We start from the raw sequence: 19,831 nt of genomic DNA on the forward strand, positions 1-19,831 counted from the left end.
AAAATGAATGCTAACATTGCATTTGCCTTCCTAACTACCAAGTCAACCTGCAAGTTAGCCTTAAGGGAATCCTGAATTAGGACTCCCAAATCCATTTATGCATCTGATTTCTGAATTCTCTCCCCAGTTAGAAAATGGTCTATGCCTCTATTCGTCCTATCAAAGTGCATAACCTCACACTTTCCCATGTTGCATCCCATCTGTACTTCTTTGCCCACTCTCCTACCCTGTCCAAATCCTTCTGCAGCCTCTGCAGTAAACAGTTTACCATAGAAATGTGTAAATAAAATTGGTTCCAGTACAAAAAAACAAGTGTGTCTAAGAAAGAGCTCACCTTTCACAGTATACTCCTGCTGACAAACATGTCCACACAGTAGCATCCTGGTGATAAGTATGTCTACACAGTACACTCCTGATGATAAGGATGTCTACACAATGCACTCCTGGTGATAAGTCTGTCCACACAGTACATTATTGGTGATCAGCCTGTCCACACAGTGCACTATTCACAGAATCCCTACAATGTCATTTGGCCCATCAAGTCTGCACCAAGCACAACCCCATTCAGGCCCTATTCCCGAAAACCTACATATTTACCATGCTAATCCCCTGACACTGTGGTCAATTTAGCATGACCAATCAACCTAATCTGCACATCTTTGAACTGTGGGAGGAAACCAGAGCACCTAGAGGAAACCCACACAGACATGGGGAGAATGTGCAAACTCCATACAGACAGTGACCTGAGGCTGGAATTGAACCTGGGTCCCTGGCACTGTGAGGGCACAGTGCTAACCACTGTGCCACCATGCTGCACTATTGGTTCTAAATGTTTCCACATAGTACACTATTGGTGCTAGGTGTGTCCACACAGTGTACTCCTGGTGCTAAGCCTTTCCACATAGTACACTCTTGGTAGTAAGCCTGTCCACACAGTGCACTCCTGGTGATAAAACTCCCGGGAAAAAAAGCAGGGTTAGGCTATCGAGTTGGATGATCAGCCATTGTCATAAAGGTGGAGCAGGCTCAAAGAGCCAAATGGCCTCCTCTTGCTCCTATCTTCTATGTTTCTATGATAAGTATGTCCACACAGCGCACAGTTGGTGACAAGTCTGCCCGTACAGTAGTGTCCACTGTGAGTTGATTTCAGACAAACCTGTTGAACTATTAACCTGGTGTGGTGTGACCCCCTCCCTGCCAATCCTGTCCATTATGGGAGTGCTGTCCCGGCTGCTGCAGGTGAACCAGCTCGACAGGTGGAACCCGTGACGTCAGGCCCCGCCTCGCGAACGCAGGTCGCCTAGCAACGGCGAAGGAAGCGCCTGGCCGATCGCCCCGGAACGGCGGTTTAAAACTCTATAACCGGCAGCGAGCGTTTGGGAAAAAAATTGATCAAACTTAATCAGAGTTTGTTTTTAATAACGCCAAGTAATCGAGCGGGATGTCGGGCAGCAGTAACGGTCACAGCGCGGAGCAGGTTCGAGACTTCGGCCAGCTCAAGCAGCGCGCGGCCGAGTACTACAGGAGCAACTTGGTGCCGCAGAGGATGCAAGACGTGCTCAACACCATGTTTTATGACAAACCCGACGATATTTACGGGCACCTGGTGGGTATTTTAACGATGGTGCTTAGTGCTGCAAGTGAGGGGAGTTAAAAATGCAGCGCTTCCCGTTTCGGGTTCAAAAAAATAACGCTGCTAATAACGGCATAGAGCAAAAAGTTTCCACCACTTGCTTGATAGTTGTGCAACCGCTTCCGAGCTTGGGTACAATTCGGCAGGAGTCCAAGTTGAATGTGTTATGTGTCGGGCTGCCACCAGGGTTTAACTTTCTCAACTCTCTCTCTCTCTCCTGTTGCTTCCCCCTCCCCCTGCCTCTCCCAATCCCGCAAAATTAGGACCACTCTTACTTTCTTAAATTTCAAGAAAATCTGGCGCTGTGGGAGGAGCCTAACCAACCTCATGCAAAGAACTCGGTCATCTTGTGTGCCATTTAGCTGCACTAGTATACCGCTTTGGTGTGTATTTAGAATACTTAATTAAGTTAGAGTGAGAGAGTTTGGAGAAGAGAGAATTAGGTGATCCTTTCGTTCTACCTTTCTTGGCATCCTGGTTGTTACTTTGCTACAGACAGTGCTGGATTTAGACTTGGTGAGGCCCTAAACTATATAAAGCTTGGAGGCCTCTTGTTAAAAAGTTACACGAAATAGTCTGACAAAGGTGCGTACCAAAACAGGACCTTGGGTGGCCACAAAAAATTGAAAACATAATTATGCCGTTTAATTATTTAATAGCAATGTATTTAAAGTGAAAAATACAAATTATTTTCAAATGAATGCATTTACTGATTACATATTTATCATTTGGCTGCCTTGATCTCTGTCATAGATTATAATATAGTATACCCTGGAAACAATACTTAAATGTAATTTTTAAAATAATTTTAAGATACTTTACTTATTTTGTCAGCATTTTGCATATATATTAATCAGGATCACTTTTATTAATGTAAGTAATAATGAAATTGTTTGCAAAGTCAGAAAACTGATATCAGATACAACTTAAAACATTTTCTTTCTTGATTTCTCAGAAGCAAAATCATGAATTGTGTCCTCAAATAATAAGACACATCATTGAGTTTTGTGAATTTTGTTGTTTCAACTGTGAATGTCAGCTCTGCAACGCTCACATTTGCATCATTTCCAGTGTTTTCCTCAGCTGAGATTCCAGACTCTGTTGTCTCAGTAGCAGAGGCACTAGGCTGTGGTTGTTTTGGACTTTGCTGATCATCTTGGGTTTGTGGATCCTTATGTGTTTCTGGAGGAAAGTAACTGTCGGGTTTTGGTAATTTTTTGAGTTGCTCTTCAAGCTGGTGCTTTCTTTTTCTTTTCTAGTATCCGCTCTTAAATGTCCTCTTCATTGTAAACCTTCTGAAATTTTGTGAGGCCCCTGCGGATTCTGAGTCCCTAAGCTGTAGCTTGTTTAGTTTATGCCTAAATCCGGTACTGGCTACAGGATAAGCATGTGGTTGACTCTCAACTACCCTCTAAAATGGCCTCACAAGCCACTCAGTTCAAGGGCGACTAGCGATGGCCAATAAATGCTGACTAGCCAGCGCTGCCCATATTCCACAAAAAAAGGTGATGGTGAGTAACTAATAAGTTATTCTAATTGTATTTGATTTATAATTGTTACATGCATTAGTGTACAGTGCAATGTGTTCTTTTTTGTATGCAAGACAGACAAAGCATACCATACATAGAGAAGGAAAAGATAGAGTACAGAATGTAGTGTTACAGTCATAGCTAGAGTGTAGAGAAAGATCAACTTAATGTGAGGTAGGTCCATTAATAAGTCTGGTGGCAGCAGGGAAGAAGCTGTTCTTGAGTCAGTTGGCATATGTCCTCAGATTTTTGTATAACTTTCCTGACTGAAAAAGGTGGGAGAAAGTATGTCCAGGGTGCATAGTTGCCTTTCTGAGGCAGTGGGAAGTGTGGAAGTGTCAGTCAGTGAGAGGCTAGTTTAAGGGATGGACTGGGCTTTGTTCACAACCTTTGTAGTTTCTTGTGGTCTTGGACAGAGCAGGAGCCATAGCAAGCTGCAATTAAACCAGGAAGAATGCTTTTTATGGTGCATCTATAAAAGTTGGTGAGAATCATAGCGGACATGCCAAATTTCCTTAGTCTTCTGAGAAAGTACAGGCATTGGTGGGTTTTTTTAACTATAGTGTCAGTATAGAGGGATCAGAATAGATGGTTGGTGATTTAGACACCTAAAAACTTGAAGCTCTCCACCATTTCTACTTTGTCCCCATTGATATCGACAGGAGCATTTCCTCAAGTCGATGATGATCTCCTTCATTTTATTGACATTGAGATTATTGTCGCCATGCCAGTTCATGAGATTCTCTATCTCTTCCCTATATTCCATCTTGTAATGGTTTGAGATCCAATCCACCACGTGGTGTCATCATCAAACTTGAAAATCGAGCTGGAGGGGAATTTGGCCGCACAGTTATAGGTGTATAAGGAGTATAGTAAGGGACTGAGGACACAGCCCTGTGGAGCACTGGTGTTGAGGATGATTGTGGAGGAAGTGTTGTTGCCTATCCTTGCTGATTGTGATCTGTGGGTTAGGAAATTCAGGATCCAGTTGCAGAGGGAGGAGTCGAGCCACAGACCACAGAGTTTGGAGATGGGTTTTGGAGGAATAATGGTGTTGAAGGCTGAGCTGCAGTTGATAAATGCAAGTCTGACATAGGTGTCTTTGTTATCTAGGTATTCCAGGATTTATATAGTATGGCAGGTCAGCTCAATTGTGTGGCATGTGCATCCTGAGGTATCTAGGAAGTCATGGACGCACCAAGTGCGGAATCTTTCCCCTACCCACCACGGAGATCGTAACAGGCGGGACATGGACCATGCAAAGATTTGTTGACCTCAGGATTTTCTGGTTTTTGGGGCGAGCGCGGCTGGAAAATTTGTGTGTGTCACTTGTTGCAGAAGTTTGACTTCTGGGTTTTGGAATTTAAATGGCAGTTTGAGTCATTGTTGTGTGTCTGTGCGACAAAGAACAATGTGCAAAGCACGTTTAGGGCAGTGGTCACACTGCAGGTTAAATGAGAAGGAAAGGGTGACTACCAGGCAACCTAAGAGATCCAGGCAGGTACGTAGGAATTCCCTAAGCTTATCATGTTTGCTAATATTTTCCATTTTGGATACTGGTGAGGGTGGTGGCTCCTCAGGGGAGTGCATCCAGATCCAGGTCTGTGGCACCATGGGAGGCTGTTCTGTACAGGAGGGGAGGAAGGAGAGTGGAAGATTAATAGTGAAAGGAAATTCCATAATCAGGGGATCAGGCAGGTGGTTCTACAGCAGTAAATGTGACTCCAAGATGGTGTGTTGGCTCACCAGTTCCAGGGTCAAGAAATTTACAGAGTGACTGCAGGACATCCTTTGGGGAGAGTGAACAATAAGAGGTTGTGGTCCAAATTGCTACCAGTGACATAGATAAGTAGAAAAATGAGGTCTTGAAAGCATATTTTAGGGAGTCAGGAGGGAAATTATAAAACAGGACCTCAAGAGCAGTGATTTCAGGATTAGTGTCACATGCTAGTGAGTATAGGAAAAGGAGGATTGAGTAAATGAATATGTGGTTTGAGAATTTGTGTAAGAGGGAGGGCATCAGGCTTCTATGGCAATGGGACAAGTTCTGGTGCAGGTGGGACTTGGACAAACTGGACAGGTTATACCTTAATAGGGCCAGGACTAACATCCTCATAGGGAGATTGCTAGTGTGGTTGGAAAAGGTTTAAATTACCTGGGCAATGGGTGGAACCTGAGGGATAACTCACAGTTAATAGATGGATTCTGAGTAAGAGAAAATGTTTAGGATGGCACAGTGGTTAGCTGTCTCAGAGTGCCAGGGACCTGGGTTCAGTTCCCAGCTTGGGTCATTGTCTGTGTGGTGTTTGCATATTCTCCCCATGTCTGCATGGGTTTCCTCTGGATGCTCCAGTTTACTCTTTCATTCCAAAGATGTGCGGGTTAGGTTGATTGCCATGGTAAGTTAACCCTAGTGTCAGGGGGATTAGCAGGGTAAATGTGGGAATAAGGCCTGGGTGGGATTGTGCTTGACATAGACTCGATGGGCTGAATGGTCTCTTTCTGTACTGTAGGGATTCTATGATTCTATTTTATGATAATGAAGCCTAAATTAGGATTCTACTGCATGGCTGGAATTTTGCAGTCATTCATGCCTTTGGGAACTTCTGCAGGTTTCCCAGTGGCGAGGAGTGAATTCAGTAGGAAACCCCATTGACAATGGCAGAACCAAAAGATCCTGCTGCCGGTCAATGCTGGGCTGCTTTTACCGCTTTGAAACACATGGTGGGTTATGCGGAAAGTCCCGTCCGACATTTGTGAATGCATGGAGTATATAGTAAATGAGATTGGTGAGTTACAGGCACAGATTGCCCCAGGGAATAATGATGTTGTGGTGATAATGGAGTCCTGACTCAAGGAAGAACAGGATTGGGTGTTAATTATTCATGAATACAAGATGTTCAGAAAAAGAGGAAGGGTGGTGATGTTGGTTAAGGAGAGTATTGCAATGTGGGAGAAAGGATGTCCTTGAGGGTCCAAGGACAGAATCAATTTGGCTAGAGCTAAGTAACAAAAAGGGTACAATACATTGTTAGGTGTAGTTTATGGATCTACAAGTAATGGGAAGGATGTAGAGGAACAAATCTGTAGGGAAATTACAAAGGTGCAAACATTATAGTGTAGCTATAACAGAGGACTCTCATCACCTGAATATAAGCTGGGATAGAGGGAATGTAAAGGGAAGAGAGGAACAAACATTCCTAAATTGTGTTTTCTAGAACAGTACAAGTGTAGTCCAACAAGAAATAAAACACTTCTGGACCTGGTTCTTAGAAATGAGGGGGCCACGAAGATCAAGTGTCAGTGAGGGAACATTCAGTAAATGGTGATCTCTGTATCGTAAAGTTTAGGATGGTGGAATAAAAGGACAATGGAAAATCCAGAGTAAAAGTAATTTTGAACAGGGTTGGGCTGGATAGACTAGAATAGAACTAAAGGTCAGCTGGAAAAACTGTAGCTGAACAATGGGCTACGTTCAAAAATGAAATGGTTTGGGCACTATCAAGGTATATTCCTTCAAAAGGGAAAGGTAGAGCAAACAAATCCAGAGCTCCCTGGATAAAAAAAGAGACAGAGTTTAAGATGAAACTCTATCTTAAAGTGAGATTGTGCTTTATCTTATGACAGATGCCATGTAGAAAATACATTCGAGAACCAAGCTGAATCCAGAAGATTCAGGAGGAAGGTGAAAAAGCAAGAAAGAGAAGTGAAGAGGAATTTTAATAGAAGATTGTCAGTCAACATAAAGGGGAATTTCAAAGTCTCCTATAGACACATAAATAGCAAGGGGGTGATAAAACTGTTTTGTATTCATGTTTGTTCCTAGTTGGAACAGGGTCATTCCAATCACATGATGTATTGATGACTTCATTGGTCATTTGCACAGGCAAACAGGCAGTCTATCCTAACAGCCTGGAGAGTTAACACCTTTCTAACAAAGTTCTTATTTGATTGTATCTTCATGATCTGCAAACCTATCCTTTAAAGATACTACAATGAAGATTAGCGACAAAGTGATCGATTCACACTGCAAACACCCAGAAAAGGATTGTAGCAATCTGGTGGAACAAGGGGAAAATCATTGGTTCATGTTGCAGATATCAGAAGTTTTAAAAAACATTGCTGCACCAAAGCTGGTGACAGAGGGGTGCCAGATAATAGTAGCAGCCATTGAAGGAACCAAAATTTAAACAGAAATTTTGGAGAAACCAATATCGAAAAGAAGCTTACCACATGCTCATCCTGGATAGATCTAGAATGATACAGGGAGCATTGTAAGTTTAAAAAACCCGTAAGAATAATTTAGAACTGGGGGCGTTGCAAAACTCAGAAGGAAACAGATTGAGCTCAGGGTTACGTTGTATAAAAGAAGGAAGGTAGAGCTAAAAATTTGTGGCACATTGTGCTTATGCAAGCCATCCCGAGAAGGAAAAATGATGGGGATTTTGGTGCCATGGGACCATGTGATGAGAACACTGAGTGGTGGAATTCATAAGCTGAAAGATTCAAATTACACATTTTCACAAGGTGGTGGTGGTTTGGGGTGGGATTTTCCAGAGCTTTATCTCTTGCTCGGCAGCTGTCAGCTGTGCCCAGCAGTAAGAAACAGTGTGGAAGATCCTGAGCTTTATTGCTGCAGTTCCTAATGTAAGTGTCTGTATGTTGAACTGCTGCTACCTGAAGACACAGCAGTGCAACCTTTATGAGCATTTCTGCATCAAGAACAAACAATTCCCTTGGTGTGATGGGAAGCATTCTCTCTTCCACAATCCCCATACGAATGCTGTGCCCACCAGCTGGGAAGATATAGAGGAACACTGAAAATCTGGAGCAGAGAACACTGGCCCTAAGTTTATGGCGTGGAGATGCTGACATTGGACTAAGTTTCTGGACGATTTCTTCAAGCCTATGTAAATGAGTGCATTTTTTAAAAAAATGAAGACAGAATTATGAAACAAGTGTTCACCTTGGATGTAACACCATAATCAGGATAAAGTGGGGTGCAAAGCCTTGCCCAAGTGATCAAAATTGCAGCAGACATATAACAGTCTATCCTGAGTATATGGGGTGAGTTGGAGAGGAGAGAAACATTCAACCTCCTGCAAAGTCTAGCACAGCCAGATGCCAACGTTGGACTAGGGTAAGCACAGTAAGAAGTCCCACAACACCAGGTTAAAGTTCAACATGTTTATTTGGTAGCACAAGCTTTCAGAATGTTACTCCTTCTTCAGGTGAGTTCACCTGAAGAAGCCTGTTGGACTTTAACATGGTGTTGTGAGACTTCTTACTATACACAGCCAGAAAAACCCGGCTCCAAAAATCTATGATGACATTGTATTTCTCACCTAAACCTTTGATAATCACCAAAACATTCAGTTTCCATAGACGTAACCAACAAGAAGGTGAATCAATCATACAGTTCATACCCACTTTCAAGACATTTGCTGAATACTGTGAATTTGAAGATGCCTTGAATGACACCATTAGAGATTGACTAATGTGTGAGTTAAGAAGAGAAGTTATCCAGAAAGTGACTTAAACTTATGCTCTCAATGGAATTAGCAGCCAAGGCGCTCAACAATTGAGCTTGAGCACGAAAGTCCATAAGGTATCACCTGAAACCTGAACACAGACACAGATTCAAAATTGCCATCAATGTGCAAAAACAGGGCAGACAGCTGACTGCTGGTGCAAAAGTGCAAATGCAGGAACTGTGGTTTAAAAAAAAGGTAGATTGAATGCATTTGTTGGTGAAAGAAAAGTTCCAAACAAGAATTATAAAAGCAAGAACTAAGTGTATCAGGTGCCAACCTAACTAGAGGAAAAAGGATCCCTGGGATACAAAAAGGTTACAAAAAGGACCAGAGCCATAGTCAAATGACGAACTGTCATTGAATGTACTGGTCATTGCAACAAACTGTTACTGGGTCATTCCTTTGCTGAATGAACAATCAGTGAAAATGGACGTGGATAATGGAGCAGCAGTTTCCTTGGTACCAGAAACTATTTACCTAGAGAAACCATGCCATATTGTCTTAAAACATTCAAAAGGTTCAGTTGAGGGGCCATATTGATGTAAATATGCAGCTAAATGGACAGACTGCAGACTTGCCCCTACATTTTGTTAAAGGTTACCTATCCAGCCCTAATGGGGAGAACCTGGCTTGAGAGAATCAAGCTAAACTGGCCTAAGGTGAATCTCATGTCGGAGTCCAAAGCAGGTCTGCCAAGGATTTTAAAGAAAGCCAAACAAACTACTTAGAGGCTAGGTCAGTGCTGTATGCCATCAGGCCTGAGGCTGAGGCAGAATTAGAGTGGCTGATCACGATAGGTGTCCCCAAAACCCATTAATGTAAGTTATTGGACCATGTTGATTGTTCTTGTGATGATAAAAGATGGTTTGGTATTCATATGTGCCAATTTTAGAGTCACTATCAATCTGGCACTGTGTGCAGAGCAAGAACCCTCTGACTTTAATTGATTATTTATTTGTTGTATTGGCTAGAGGCCAATATTTCAGTAAAGTTTACTTTAGTCAAGCTTATCTTCTGATAAATGTCGATCCAGACTCACACCAATATTTGACAATTGTGAAAAATCAGGGGCTATTCAGACATAAAAGGCTTCCATTTTGCATTACATCTGCAACTGCATTGTTCCAATGTGCCATGATTCGAATTCTAAGTGGACTAGAAGGAGTCCAGTGCTACTTAGGCAATATCTTAGTTACTGGAAAGAATGAAGAAGCGCATCTTCAAGATTTGGGTGCTGCATTGCTCAGACTAGAAGATTGCGGACTGTGAATATGGAAGATACGTGAAAATTCTTTAAAACTTCTAATACCCGGGCCATGTCATAGATGAAAAGAGACTGCACAACCACCTCCAAAGGTGAAAGCTATAACTGAGGCACCTGCACCTCAAAACGTAAATGAGCTTTGATAATTTTTGGGTTTGTTAAACTATTATGGAAGGTTTGTCCCCAATCTAGCAAGTATTCTCAAGCCTTTACACAACTTATTGTATCAAAACAGGAAATGAGTGAATCAGTGTGAGAACACCTTTGTACAAGCTAAGGAGGCATTATTAAGGACAGAACTACTGACACACTTGGATCCAAAGCTACCCTTTCAACTGGCTTGCGATTCATCATCTTGTGGGGTGAGACCATGGTTTCTGTTGTGATGCCCAATGATAAAGAAAAGCCAACAGCGTTTGCATCAAGATTCTGGAACAAAGTAGAAATAAACTATGCACAGGTGGAGAAGGAAGAAGTAGGCATCATTTTGGGATCAAACATTTTTACCAGCACCTTGTATAGAAGGAAATTTACTCATGCACCACTGGCAACACGCTAGTGTTCTATCTCTGACGGCAAGCCAGATGCCAAGATGACATTGCTGTTGTCAGCATGTACATACAAAATATCATTCATCAAATCTCCTTGGGAACACTAATGAACTCTCTAGATTATCCTCACTGTATGAGTCTTCAATGCACAGTTCAAATGGTGCATTGTCTAGATAAATTCCTTTTGCTTACAGAGATTGGATCTCTGTATATGCATATACAATGTATATAGCAACTAGCAAGTGTAAATGAGCTACATCGCAAGCCCAATTAATAACCTTAAATTGGTTGTTAGTGTTAGTTGTCAACATGCTCTGGACTGTTCAGTAAATGCTGCTCAATCACAGACTGACGTCTAACGTTAAACATTGTGCTCTGCGTTTTGCAAGCATAGGTTGGTTGAGTATGATCAGCAGTCTGCCTATTGCTGTTTGATGCAAACATGCTGTTTGATATGATCTGCTAGGTAGTAGCCTGGAATTGCACCAGTGTTAAAATTCATGTCCCACATGATTCATTTGTGAGGTAAATGGAATGTCTTTCTGACTTGATGGCAGCATCCTGTTAGTGGAAAACACCACTCTTGTAGCCACTGAATAGTAGTCATATGAAATGGCCAGCTTTACCTGTTTTTCAGATTTGACATTCTTGTCCTGCGCAAGTGGAAAAGCTATGACAGCATATTTCTTTTTCTAGCAATTCTCAAATTCTGTACTATCAAGTGACTAAAACTAATAATAAAAATGGTTTTATTTATCCAGATACTGTGGGCAGAGTCTTACCAAAAAATGGTGGTGCCTAAAACTAGTGTGTTTCCTCTAACACTTTTTTTGTCAAAAGAAAGCATGGGGGCCTGTTTCATACTGTCATTTTGTGCAGCTGGGCCTAAAGAACACTCTCCCCACCCCATCATGAAGGTATCAGGGACACAGCATTCACCTTCCTCCAGCCACCAACACCCCCCCATCACCAGCATCTCCTTTTCCACTTGTCATCGCTGGTATTTTCCTCTCCACGGTAAGAAGTCTCACAACACCAACAGGTTTATTTGGTAGCACAAGCCACTAGCTTTTGAAGCACTGCCCCTTCATCAGGTAAGTGGGAGTTCTATTCACAAACAGGGCATATAAAGACACAAACCTAATTTACAAAACAATTGTTGAAATGTGAGACTTCTTATGTGTTTATGCCAGTCCAGTGCCGGCATCTTCACATCAATCTTCCTCTCCCCCAGACCTATATTCACCTTTGTGCTCCCGGGGGGATTCCTTTGGCGTGTCGGCAAGATTTGAAAATATGATGGGGTGGATAATATGATGGGATACAGGTGCCTGATAATTAAATTAAAATGTATTTAAATAGATTAAAATTGGGTTCTTTCCCTTTGTGGGTGTGAACCTCGTCACGTCACCAGTGAGGGGCAGGGAGCATCATGGAATGTGATTTCTCCAGAGAGAATTACGTTTCCTGATTTTCTCTGGATTTTCAGCCGAAATCACTGTTCTCTTTGATGGCAAACATGGGCTAAAAATCATCCCCAGAATCTCCTGTTTCCATTCCCGAAGTCCTGTAATAAAATCATGCTAATGATGTTGAAGGAACAAGGAGGTGCGCTCAAAAAATTTTCAGACCAATGGTGTTTTCCTACTAGTCGCATAAAATGTTTGGACATACGCACTTATGAAAGGGAATCATGTTTCATAAGTCTGTTAGTTTTTTTAAGGTTATGAATAGCAGAGTAGATAAAGCAGAACTGATGGATATGGTACTTTGAAAAGGCATTCGATAAGGTGCCACAGAAAGGGTTATTAAATAAAATTAAGGTTCACAAGACGAATGACGTATTAGCAGTGATTAAGGCTTGGTTAATGATCAGAAAAAGAGTTGGAATAAAAAGGTCATTTTCAGTTGCTAATGGGCTACCACAAGGGTCAATGACTGAACCCAATCTTTAACAATTATATCAAATATAGAGATGATCACATGCTATGTAATATATATTCAAGTTTCCTGACAGTAGAAAAAAATAAACTGTGAAGAGAATGCAATGAGGCTGCAAAGGCATAGAGACAGGTTAAGAATATAATAATATTCTGGCAAATTGAATATAATATGGAAAAAAGTTGAGCTATCCATTTCGATAGAAAAGCAGATTTGTTTAATTGATCGGATCTTGAGACTAGTATGTTTAAACATGAACCATTTACTGGTAATCCTTAATAACATACAGATGCCACTTACTGCCAATACATGCTGCTGCTGCCATGCAGTTTGCTTCTTGACTGTTCTGAGTCCATTACCATATGCCAGTTATACTGTGGACAGAGTTATCCACCAATCCCATTGTCACCCTTTCTCTGCTGAGCACCTTTACATCACAAAGGTATGCAGGCAAAGCTATATCCCATTTCTTCTCAAAAGAAAACTTTCCTCCCTTCTAATGGAGTATAACCATTTATAGTATATGCTTGCTACCTCTTCACCCCCAACACGTGTCTGACTTGATAAATACAGGCCCTCTTTTTGACTTGACAGTTATTCCACATTTTTGTCTGTCCTATTTGTAGGAATGGTAGTAATATCTTGTATTTCTTGTACGTGGTTATCTTCATTTGATTTGCTTTTTGTACTCTTTCAAGTTGTGTTTCCTTTTAAAAACAATCTGTCTGTTTTCTTCGGACACCATGGGTTTGTCTGATTCTCTCCATGGGGGATGTGCACTCCATTCATTCCAGGAGTGAACTTGAATTTTCTTTTTCTGTGGTGTCTGCCATGTTCTTGCCCAACATTGACATTTTGCAAATGGCACCTTCATTTCCACTTGTCTGACAATTTCATCCAAATGGTTGTTTGCTGTTTTATGTTCAAGTGGATATACAAGCTTATGAAACTTTTCATTAAGCTCATGATTTTTCAACAACTCAATGGTACTCCATACATCCAGTTCTTCTAGTTCCTTGCATTGCCATGGTGAGATTTATGTTTTCCAATCTAATTTTTGTCTTTCTGTCTCTGCAACAGTATTTTGTCCTTCATTTTGGTATACTGTTGGCTTGGTCTGTCTGTCGAAGTCTCAAACTGTTTCAATTCTGCAATTGTGCCACTCTTGGCTTCATTATCCACTCTCAGCTTGGAAGTTTCTAAGGCCTTTACTTTGAATGACAGCGAGGAGATATTGAGTTGGTTCTTAAGATCTCCTATCCTTTTCCTTGTAGCTTTTGGCCTCTTCCTGGAATACAAAATGTTATTGAGTCTTCACTGCGAACTAGTTCTTCACATTTGTCCAGAATACATTCAATTAATTTTTTCTTTGTAATTTGCCAGAGGTGCAAACTGTGACCTGAGGTGTGTTTGCAGAGAGTGAAGATTATTTAAAAGATTTTCCTTTTCTTTGTGAAGTTGTCTGCTTCATCTGGGGTTTCTCTATAATTTAGAATTTCCTTGAGTTTATCCTGCTGTTCTTAAGATGACCTTAATTTCTTCATATTACTGAATAATTGTAATTTCCTTTTGCACTTGATCTTGAAAGACAATTAGCTGTTCTTTCGACTGTTTATTTTCTTGTTGATCTCTTGCCAACTCGGTCTGGGCTTCAGTGCATGAATTTGTTGCTACTGGTAGTTCCAATGCAGCTTTTTCAATGTCCCTCAATGTAATATTCAATGTCCTTTTTAGTTTCTCCTGTTATTCTATGGTGGCATATTGAGTCTTCAGCGAGTATTTCAGGCTTGCAGCTTCTTTGCATAGCTTTTCCATCTACTGATTTGCATGACTGTATAACTGGTTGAGTTTTCCCAATTTGATTTGCTAATTGTGGAATTGAGGGTTGCTATTTTCTCCTGGTATCTCTGCATCACTGTTTGAAATTTATTTGTTCAGATCTCAAACAACTTGGTTCATTGAAAACTTCGGTTTATCGTATGTTTTCAAAGTTATATACTCAGCTTGAGCCTTAGAAATCATAGAATTCCTACAGTGCAGAAAGAGGCCATTCGGCCATCGAGTCTGCACCGACCACAATCCCACCCGGGTCTTACCCCCTATATCCCTACATATTTTATCCACTAATCCTCTAACCTACACGTCAGGATACTAAGGGGCAATTTTAGCATGGCCAATCAACCTAACCTGCACATCTTTGGACTGCAGGAGGAAACTGGAACACCCGGATGAAACCCACGCAGACACGAAGAGAATGTGCAAACTCCACACAGACAGTGACCCAAGCCAGGAATCGAACCCAGGTCCCTGGAGCTTTGAAGCAGCAGTGCTAACCACTGTGTTACTGTGCCGCCCACTTTGTACTTTAAATCTTTCAGTTCAGTTCTGATGTGAATATTACATTGTTCTGTGGAACAACTTCATTTGCTTTTTGCACATTTTTCTTTTCTTGATTTACCTCAGAAAGCTCTCCTTCAGCCAGAGCCATTTGTTTGCTCTGTACTGTCTTCTGCTGTTGCAGTTTGGGCATTGTGTCGGTGGATGTTAATGGGTGCTATTCGGATTGGTGGTTGGTGACTAGTGGAGTGCCCCAGGGGTTGGTGCTGGGGCCTCAGCTATTTACCATTTATATAGATGATCTGGAGGAGGGAACCGAGTGTATGGTGTCGAAATTTGCTGATGACACCAAGATTGGTGGAACGGCAAATTGCGCAGAGGGTGTGGAGAGCCTGCAGAAGGATCTAGATAGGCTGGGCGAATGGGCCAGGAACTGGCAAATGGAGTTTAATGTTGGCAAGTGCGAGGTGGTCCACTTTGGTAGGAATAATGGTAGGAAGGACTATTACTTACGTGGCGAAAAACTGCAGCAGGCGACAGTGCAGAGGGACCTCGGGGTCCTTGTGCATGAGTCGCAAAAACCCAGCCTGCAGGTGCAGCAGGCGGTCAGGAAGGCTAATGGGATGCTGGCCTTCATAGCGAGGGGGATTGAATATAAAAGTAGGGAGGTCTTGCTGCAGTTGTATAGTGCATTGGTGAGGCCGCAGCTGGAGTACTGTGTGCAGTTTTGGTCGCCGCACTTACGCAAGGATATTTTGGCCTTGGAGGGAGTGCAGAGGAGGTTTACTAGGCTGACGCCGGAGTTGAGGGGTTGAGCTATGAGGAGAGGCTGAATAAACTAGGCTTGTACTCGTTAGAGTTTAGAAGAATGAGGGGAGATCTCATTGAGACATATAAGATGATGAATGGGATGGATAGGATAGAGGTGGAGAGACTCTTCCCGCTCAGAAAGGACAGTAGGACTAGGGGGCACAGCCTCAGGATAAAGGGGGTGCGGTTTAGAACGGAGTTGAGGAGGAACTTCTTCACTCAAAGGGTGGTGAATCTCTGGAATTCTCTGCCCGTTGAGGTGGTGGAGGCTGCCTCGCTAAATATTTTTAAGACGCGGGTTGATGGGTTTTCGATAAGCGAGGGGATTAAGGGTTATGGGGAGAAGGCGGGAATGTGGAACTGAGCCACGACAGATCAGCCATGATCTTATTGAATGGCGGGGCAGGCTCGAAGGGCTAGATGGCCTACTCCTGCTCCTATTTCTTATGTTCTTATTTTCCAAATAGCTCTATTTTTTAATCTCTTAGCTGCTACTCAGCCATTTCTTTCTTGTGCACTAAGTATTTGGCTCATGATTTCATTGCACTGACGTGGTCAGCAACAATTTTGTTGTTTACTTGAATATTGTCCCCCTCTCTTTGTGGCTTCTAATTGCCGTCTCTCTGGAGTCATTTGTTGCCCACATTGCTTTATTGGGATCTTCTCCTAAAAGGACTTTCTTCTGGAGCCTGCACTGTCCACAGTTTGGAGTCTAAAATATCATCAAGGAAAGAAAATCATATGTTAACTTATATTATAGAGGGATTGGAATATAAAAGTCATTCAATTACTGCAATTATGAAGGGTCTTGGTGTGACTAAATCAGGCTGTACCATGAAGCTAAGGGAGGATACATTTGTTATAGAGAGAATGCAAAATGATTCACTAGACTGACTCCTGTGATAGAAGAATGTCCTGTGAGGAGAGATTGAGCAGACAAGGCTTTTATTCCCGAGAGCTTTGAAGCATAATAAATGATTCCAGTTACTCTACATGAGTTTCCCAGATGTCAGTGTATATTAGGAGGCTATCTAGATACACTGCTTGATTGGATATGTTTGCCACTACCTGGTTCATTAGCCTTTGAAATTTGGTCAGGGCATTTCTGAGTGCAAATGGCATAATTCGACACTGGTATAACTAATATGCAGTCATGAAGGCAGAGATTTCCTTTGCATGGGCTTTTACTTCCTTGAGTAAATCCATATTTGTTGCATAGGCTGCATTACCTACTCTAGCTATGCAGTCTTCCAGGTGAGCAATTGGGTAGGAGATGACTCTGGTTGCTGCATTAACCTTTTGGTAGTCAATGCAAAGTTTTGTGGACCTGTCTGACTTGCGCAACTAGGCTGTATTAGTTGGTAATTAATCTCCTCCCAAACCTGGGCCAGCTTCTTGGGACCTGAAGGTGGGGATATTACCTTATTGGAGGGACCTCTTGCATATGTACATCATGTAGAGCTAGTGGCATATAGATATCATGAGCAGCCTTGTCAGGTCTCCTCACTGTTCTGCATTTAGGTGGGTGAATGTAATGTCCAATTTGCTAGAATTTCTATTTTTGTAGTGCAACTGTAAGGGTTTTAATGTGGGCTTCAGCCAATCTTCCTTAAATTTAATTTTGAATTGTTTCCAAAAGCTGGCATTGGGATCACAGGTGCAGGTTTTATTGCGGGCAGGAATTTTCCCACAGCCTGGCAGGCTCTGGAAAAACTTACTGGCGATGACCTGTAAAAATTCTGGCTGATGTGCGCTTGGATTTTACGTATATCAACATGCCAGTGATTAGGATTTAATGTACTAGTCTTAATATTTCCCCATAGTACCTCAGCGGCGCCATTACCTGGTAGGTCACTGTCCAATTTGCAGCTCTATGAAGGGTCTCCACTTCCTCATCACCATCTCATTTTTAATGTTAAAGCAGTCAAGGATTTCCTCTGCTTCGGTTCAGTTTGTGCTAACATTTTAACAATGGGTTGGCTTGCTGAGCCATAACCAAGGAAGAAATATTTATTACCTCATTAGGTCCTCTACACTCCTGAAAAACATCTCAGGTAACCAGATAATAGGGTCATCTGTTTGCAATGCCACTTCAGTTTCCTTTGATGGAGTTTGTCTGGTAATAAGCTGGGTTACACTCTCAGGAAAAATACCAGGTGCTTTCTCCTGCAACTGTTCTGCCTGCCTAATCTCAGTCAGCTTCTCTGAGATTGGGATGCTATCAATTCATTGCCGAGGAGCAGGCGGATCCCTCCTTTCCCTCCACAGTCACCGATCCTGACGCAAGCTTTTTGCAGTAACTTCAGTGCAATGTTAATGTGAGCCTACTTGTGACACTGATAAAGTAAACTTTAAGCTTGCACTCTAGCTGCACCCATATGAGGGGATGGCCATCTACCCTTCTTCAGTACCCTTTGCCAACACCTTAGCACTTACTGCATTCTCTGAGGGATAGATAATGCCTTTTCCTAGCATGCCGTTTGATCCCTCAATATCACTGTAGGCTTACTTGCCTCATTCTAAGGAAATTGGCCACTCTTCTTTATGATATAAAACCCATGTAACTTTCAGGAATTTTTTAAAAACTCATAATCATCATAATCATCAGCCAGTGTTTCTGCCTGCCTGGCCCTGTGGCTCTCTGTTCTTCTACGTAAGTTCTTACTGGAAAGGGTATGGTGGTTTTGAACTACTTGAGGAGAATTATTTTCAGGAAGGTTTTCATAGGTAGCTTAAATTTCAAGCGCTCATGACCTCCAATCAAAAGTGAGCTGTTTAATCCATTCAAATTCCAGGTACATCTGGTAAGGTAATTTCCTGTGGATACAGAACTTTGGATGGTATACCTCTGGCATTAACTGGTATACACTTAGAGTGGGATTTTCTGGCCCTTCTCAATGAAGGGTTCTTCTGGTCCCGCCAACAGCTGCCCAGGCTGTGGGTTCCTCGGGAGTGGCGTGTGCGTGCAATGTGAAACCTCCTTTGATAGTGGCAGGACCAGAAGATCCCACCACCGGCTAATGGTGGACTGTCACCACAAAACGCATAGCTCTTTTTGCTGCTTTATATCCTGCTGCACTTCCCTCGGGTTAGGGGGGTAAACCTCATGTAATTTTACTGTCAGCTTACTCTGCAACAGCAGGGAGCAGTAATGGGCTGGCCACTTTAACTGCTGTGCTAACCTTTCGAAAGAAACAAAGTGTCCACCTCTTCGTGAGCAAGCTCAAACACCTTGTCCCTTAAGACTGATCTAGAAATGGTTCCAATGGACACAGTGAGATCCTGTCTTCTCAGCTCAGACTGTTTTAATTTAAACTTCCTTCCCTTGACACTTTCTCTTATCTGGAATTCTTTCTCCTTCTTTTATTCTTGCGTGACCCTTTCCTGTTTCCCTCCCCTTCCTCAAATTCCAGTTCCAATTCCACTGCTCCAATCTTAATTTTTCTGTTCCTACTTTATCTGTCAAGGGCCCTCTATTTCCATCTCTAGATGTTTTGCTACCCATTTAAAAAATTTCATTTTTTCTGACTTGGGGGTGGAACTCCACCTCTGTTCTTCTAAGCAGAGCTCCTTAACATCTTGTTGGTTATCTCATTCTGTTCTATGAAAGCATTGATATCAAATGTGGACATTTTAGTACTTCAGTTTTACAGACCCCAAAAAAAATTTTCCAAGTGTTTTCAAGTTGCTTTCCTTTCCTGACTCCAATTTTTTTGTCAGGCTGTGGGAACAATTCTGGATATGAGCCCCCAGTTTTGTCATGACCAAGTGAGGAAGAGTGAACTGGCTCCCTTCTATTTCAACCCCCTTGGTCACAGCAAAGGTTTAAGTTAGTTTTTATGAGGATATACCCTTGTGAATAATAGTCAATCAAACAAGATTTTTTTTGAGCCAATTTATTAACCACTAATCCTGAGAAAAATAATAAAATCATGACATCAAGTATTCGGCCTTCATTTAATCATTAGGACACACACACATACATCAGAAATATGGGGAGTTGGAGTCCAATTTATAAAAAGATAAAAGAATATACAGTTAAGTGGCAGTTCATTGTACTTGACGTGTGCATATTAAACATTGTGGTCAATTCAGGTTACGTTACTTAGGGGCATCAGGTGTAGAAGAAATTGCAATTATTATAAGATCTCAGTTCATTGATAGGTATATGGTCATGTTAGCTTTTTGAACTGGGAAATATGCTAATTCCGAAAGAGAGAGTATGAGGGAGA

The 19,831-nt window shown here is 41.9% G+C and overlaps 1 protein-coding gene across 1 annotated transcript in view; it reads left to right on the plus strand.

The window, feature by feature from the left end:
• The first annotated feature begins 1,319 nt into the window (after positions 1 to 1,319).
• eno4 (enolase 4) overlaps positions 1,320 to 19,831 on the plus strand; it is a 75,363-nt gene continuing 56,851 nt past the window's right edge. The window contains exon 1 of the mRNA XM_080205836.1: positions 1,320 to 1,606. Coding sequence (XP_080061962.1) covers positions 1,442 to 1,606 — 165 coding nt within the window. The 5' untranslated portion in view covers positions 1,320 to 1,441. The remainder of the gene's footprint in view (positions 1,607 to 19,831) is intronic.

This window comes from Carcharhinus amblyrhynchos, chromosome 17 (genome assembly GCF_965287045.1).
Source record: "Carcharhinus amblyrhynchos chromosome 17, sCarAmb.v2.hapA, whole genome shotgun sequence".
NCBI lineage: Eukaryota > Metazoa > Chordata > Chondrichthyes > Carcharhiniformes > Carcharhinidae > Carcharhinus > Carcharhinus amblyrhynchos.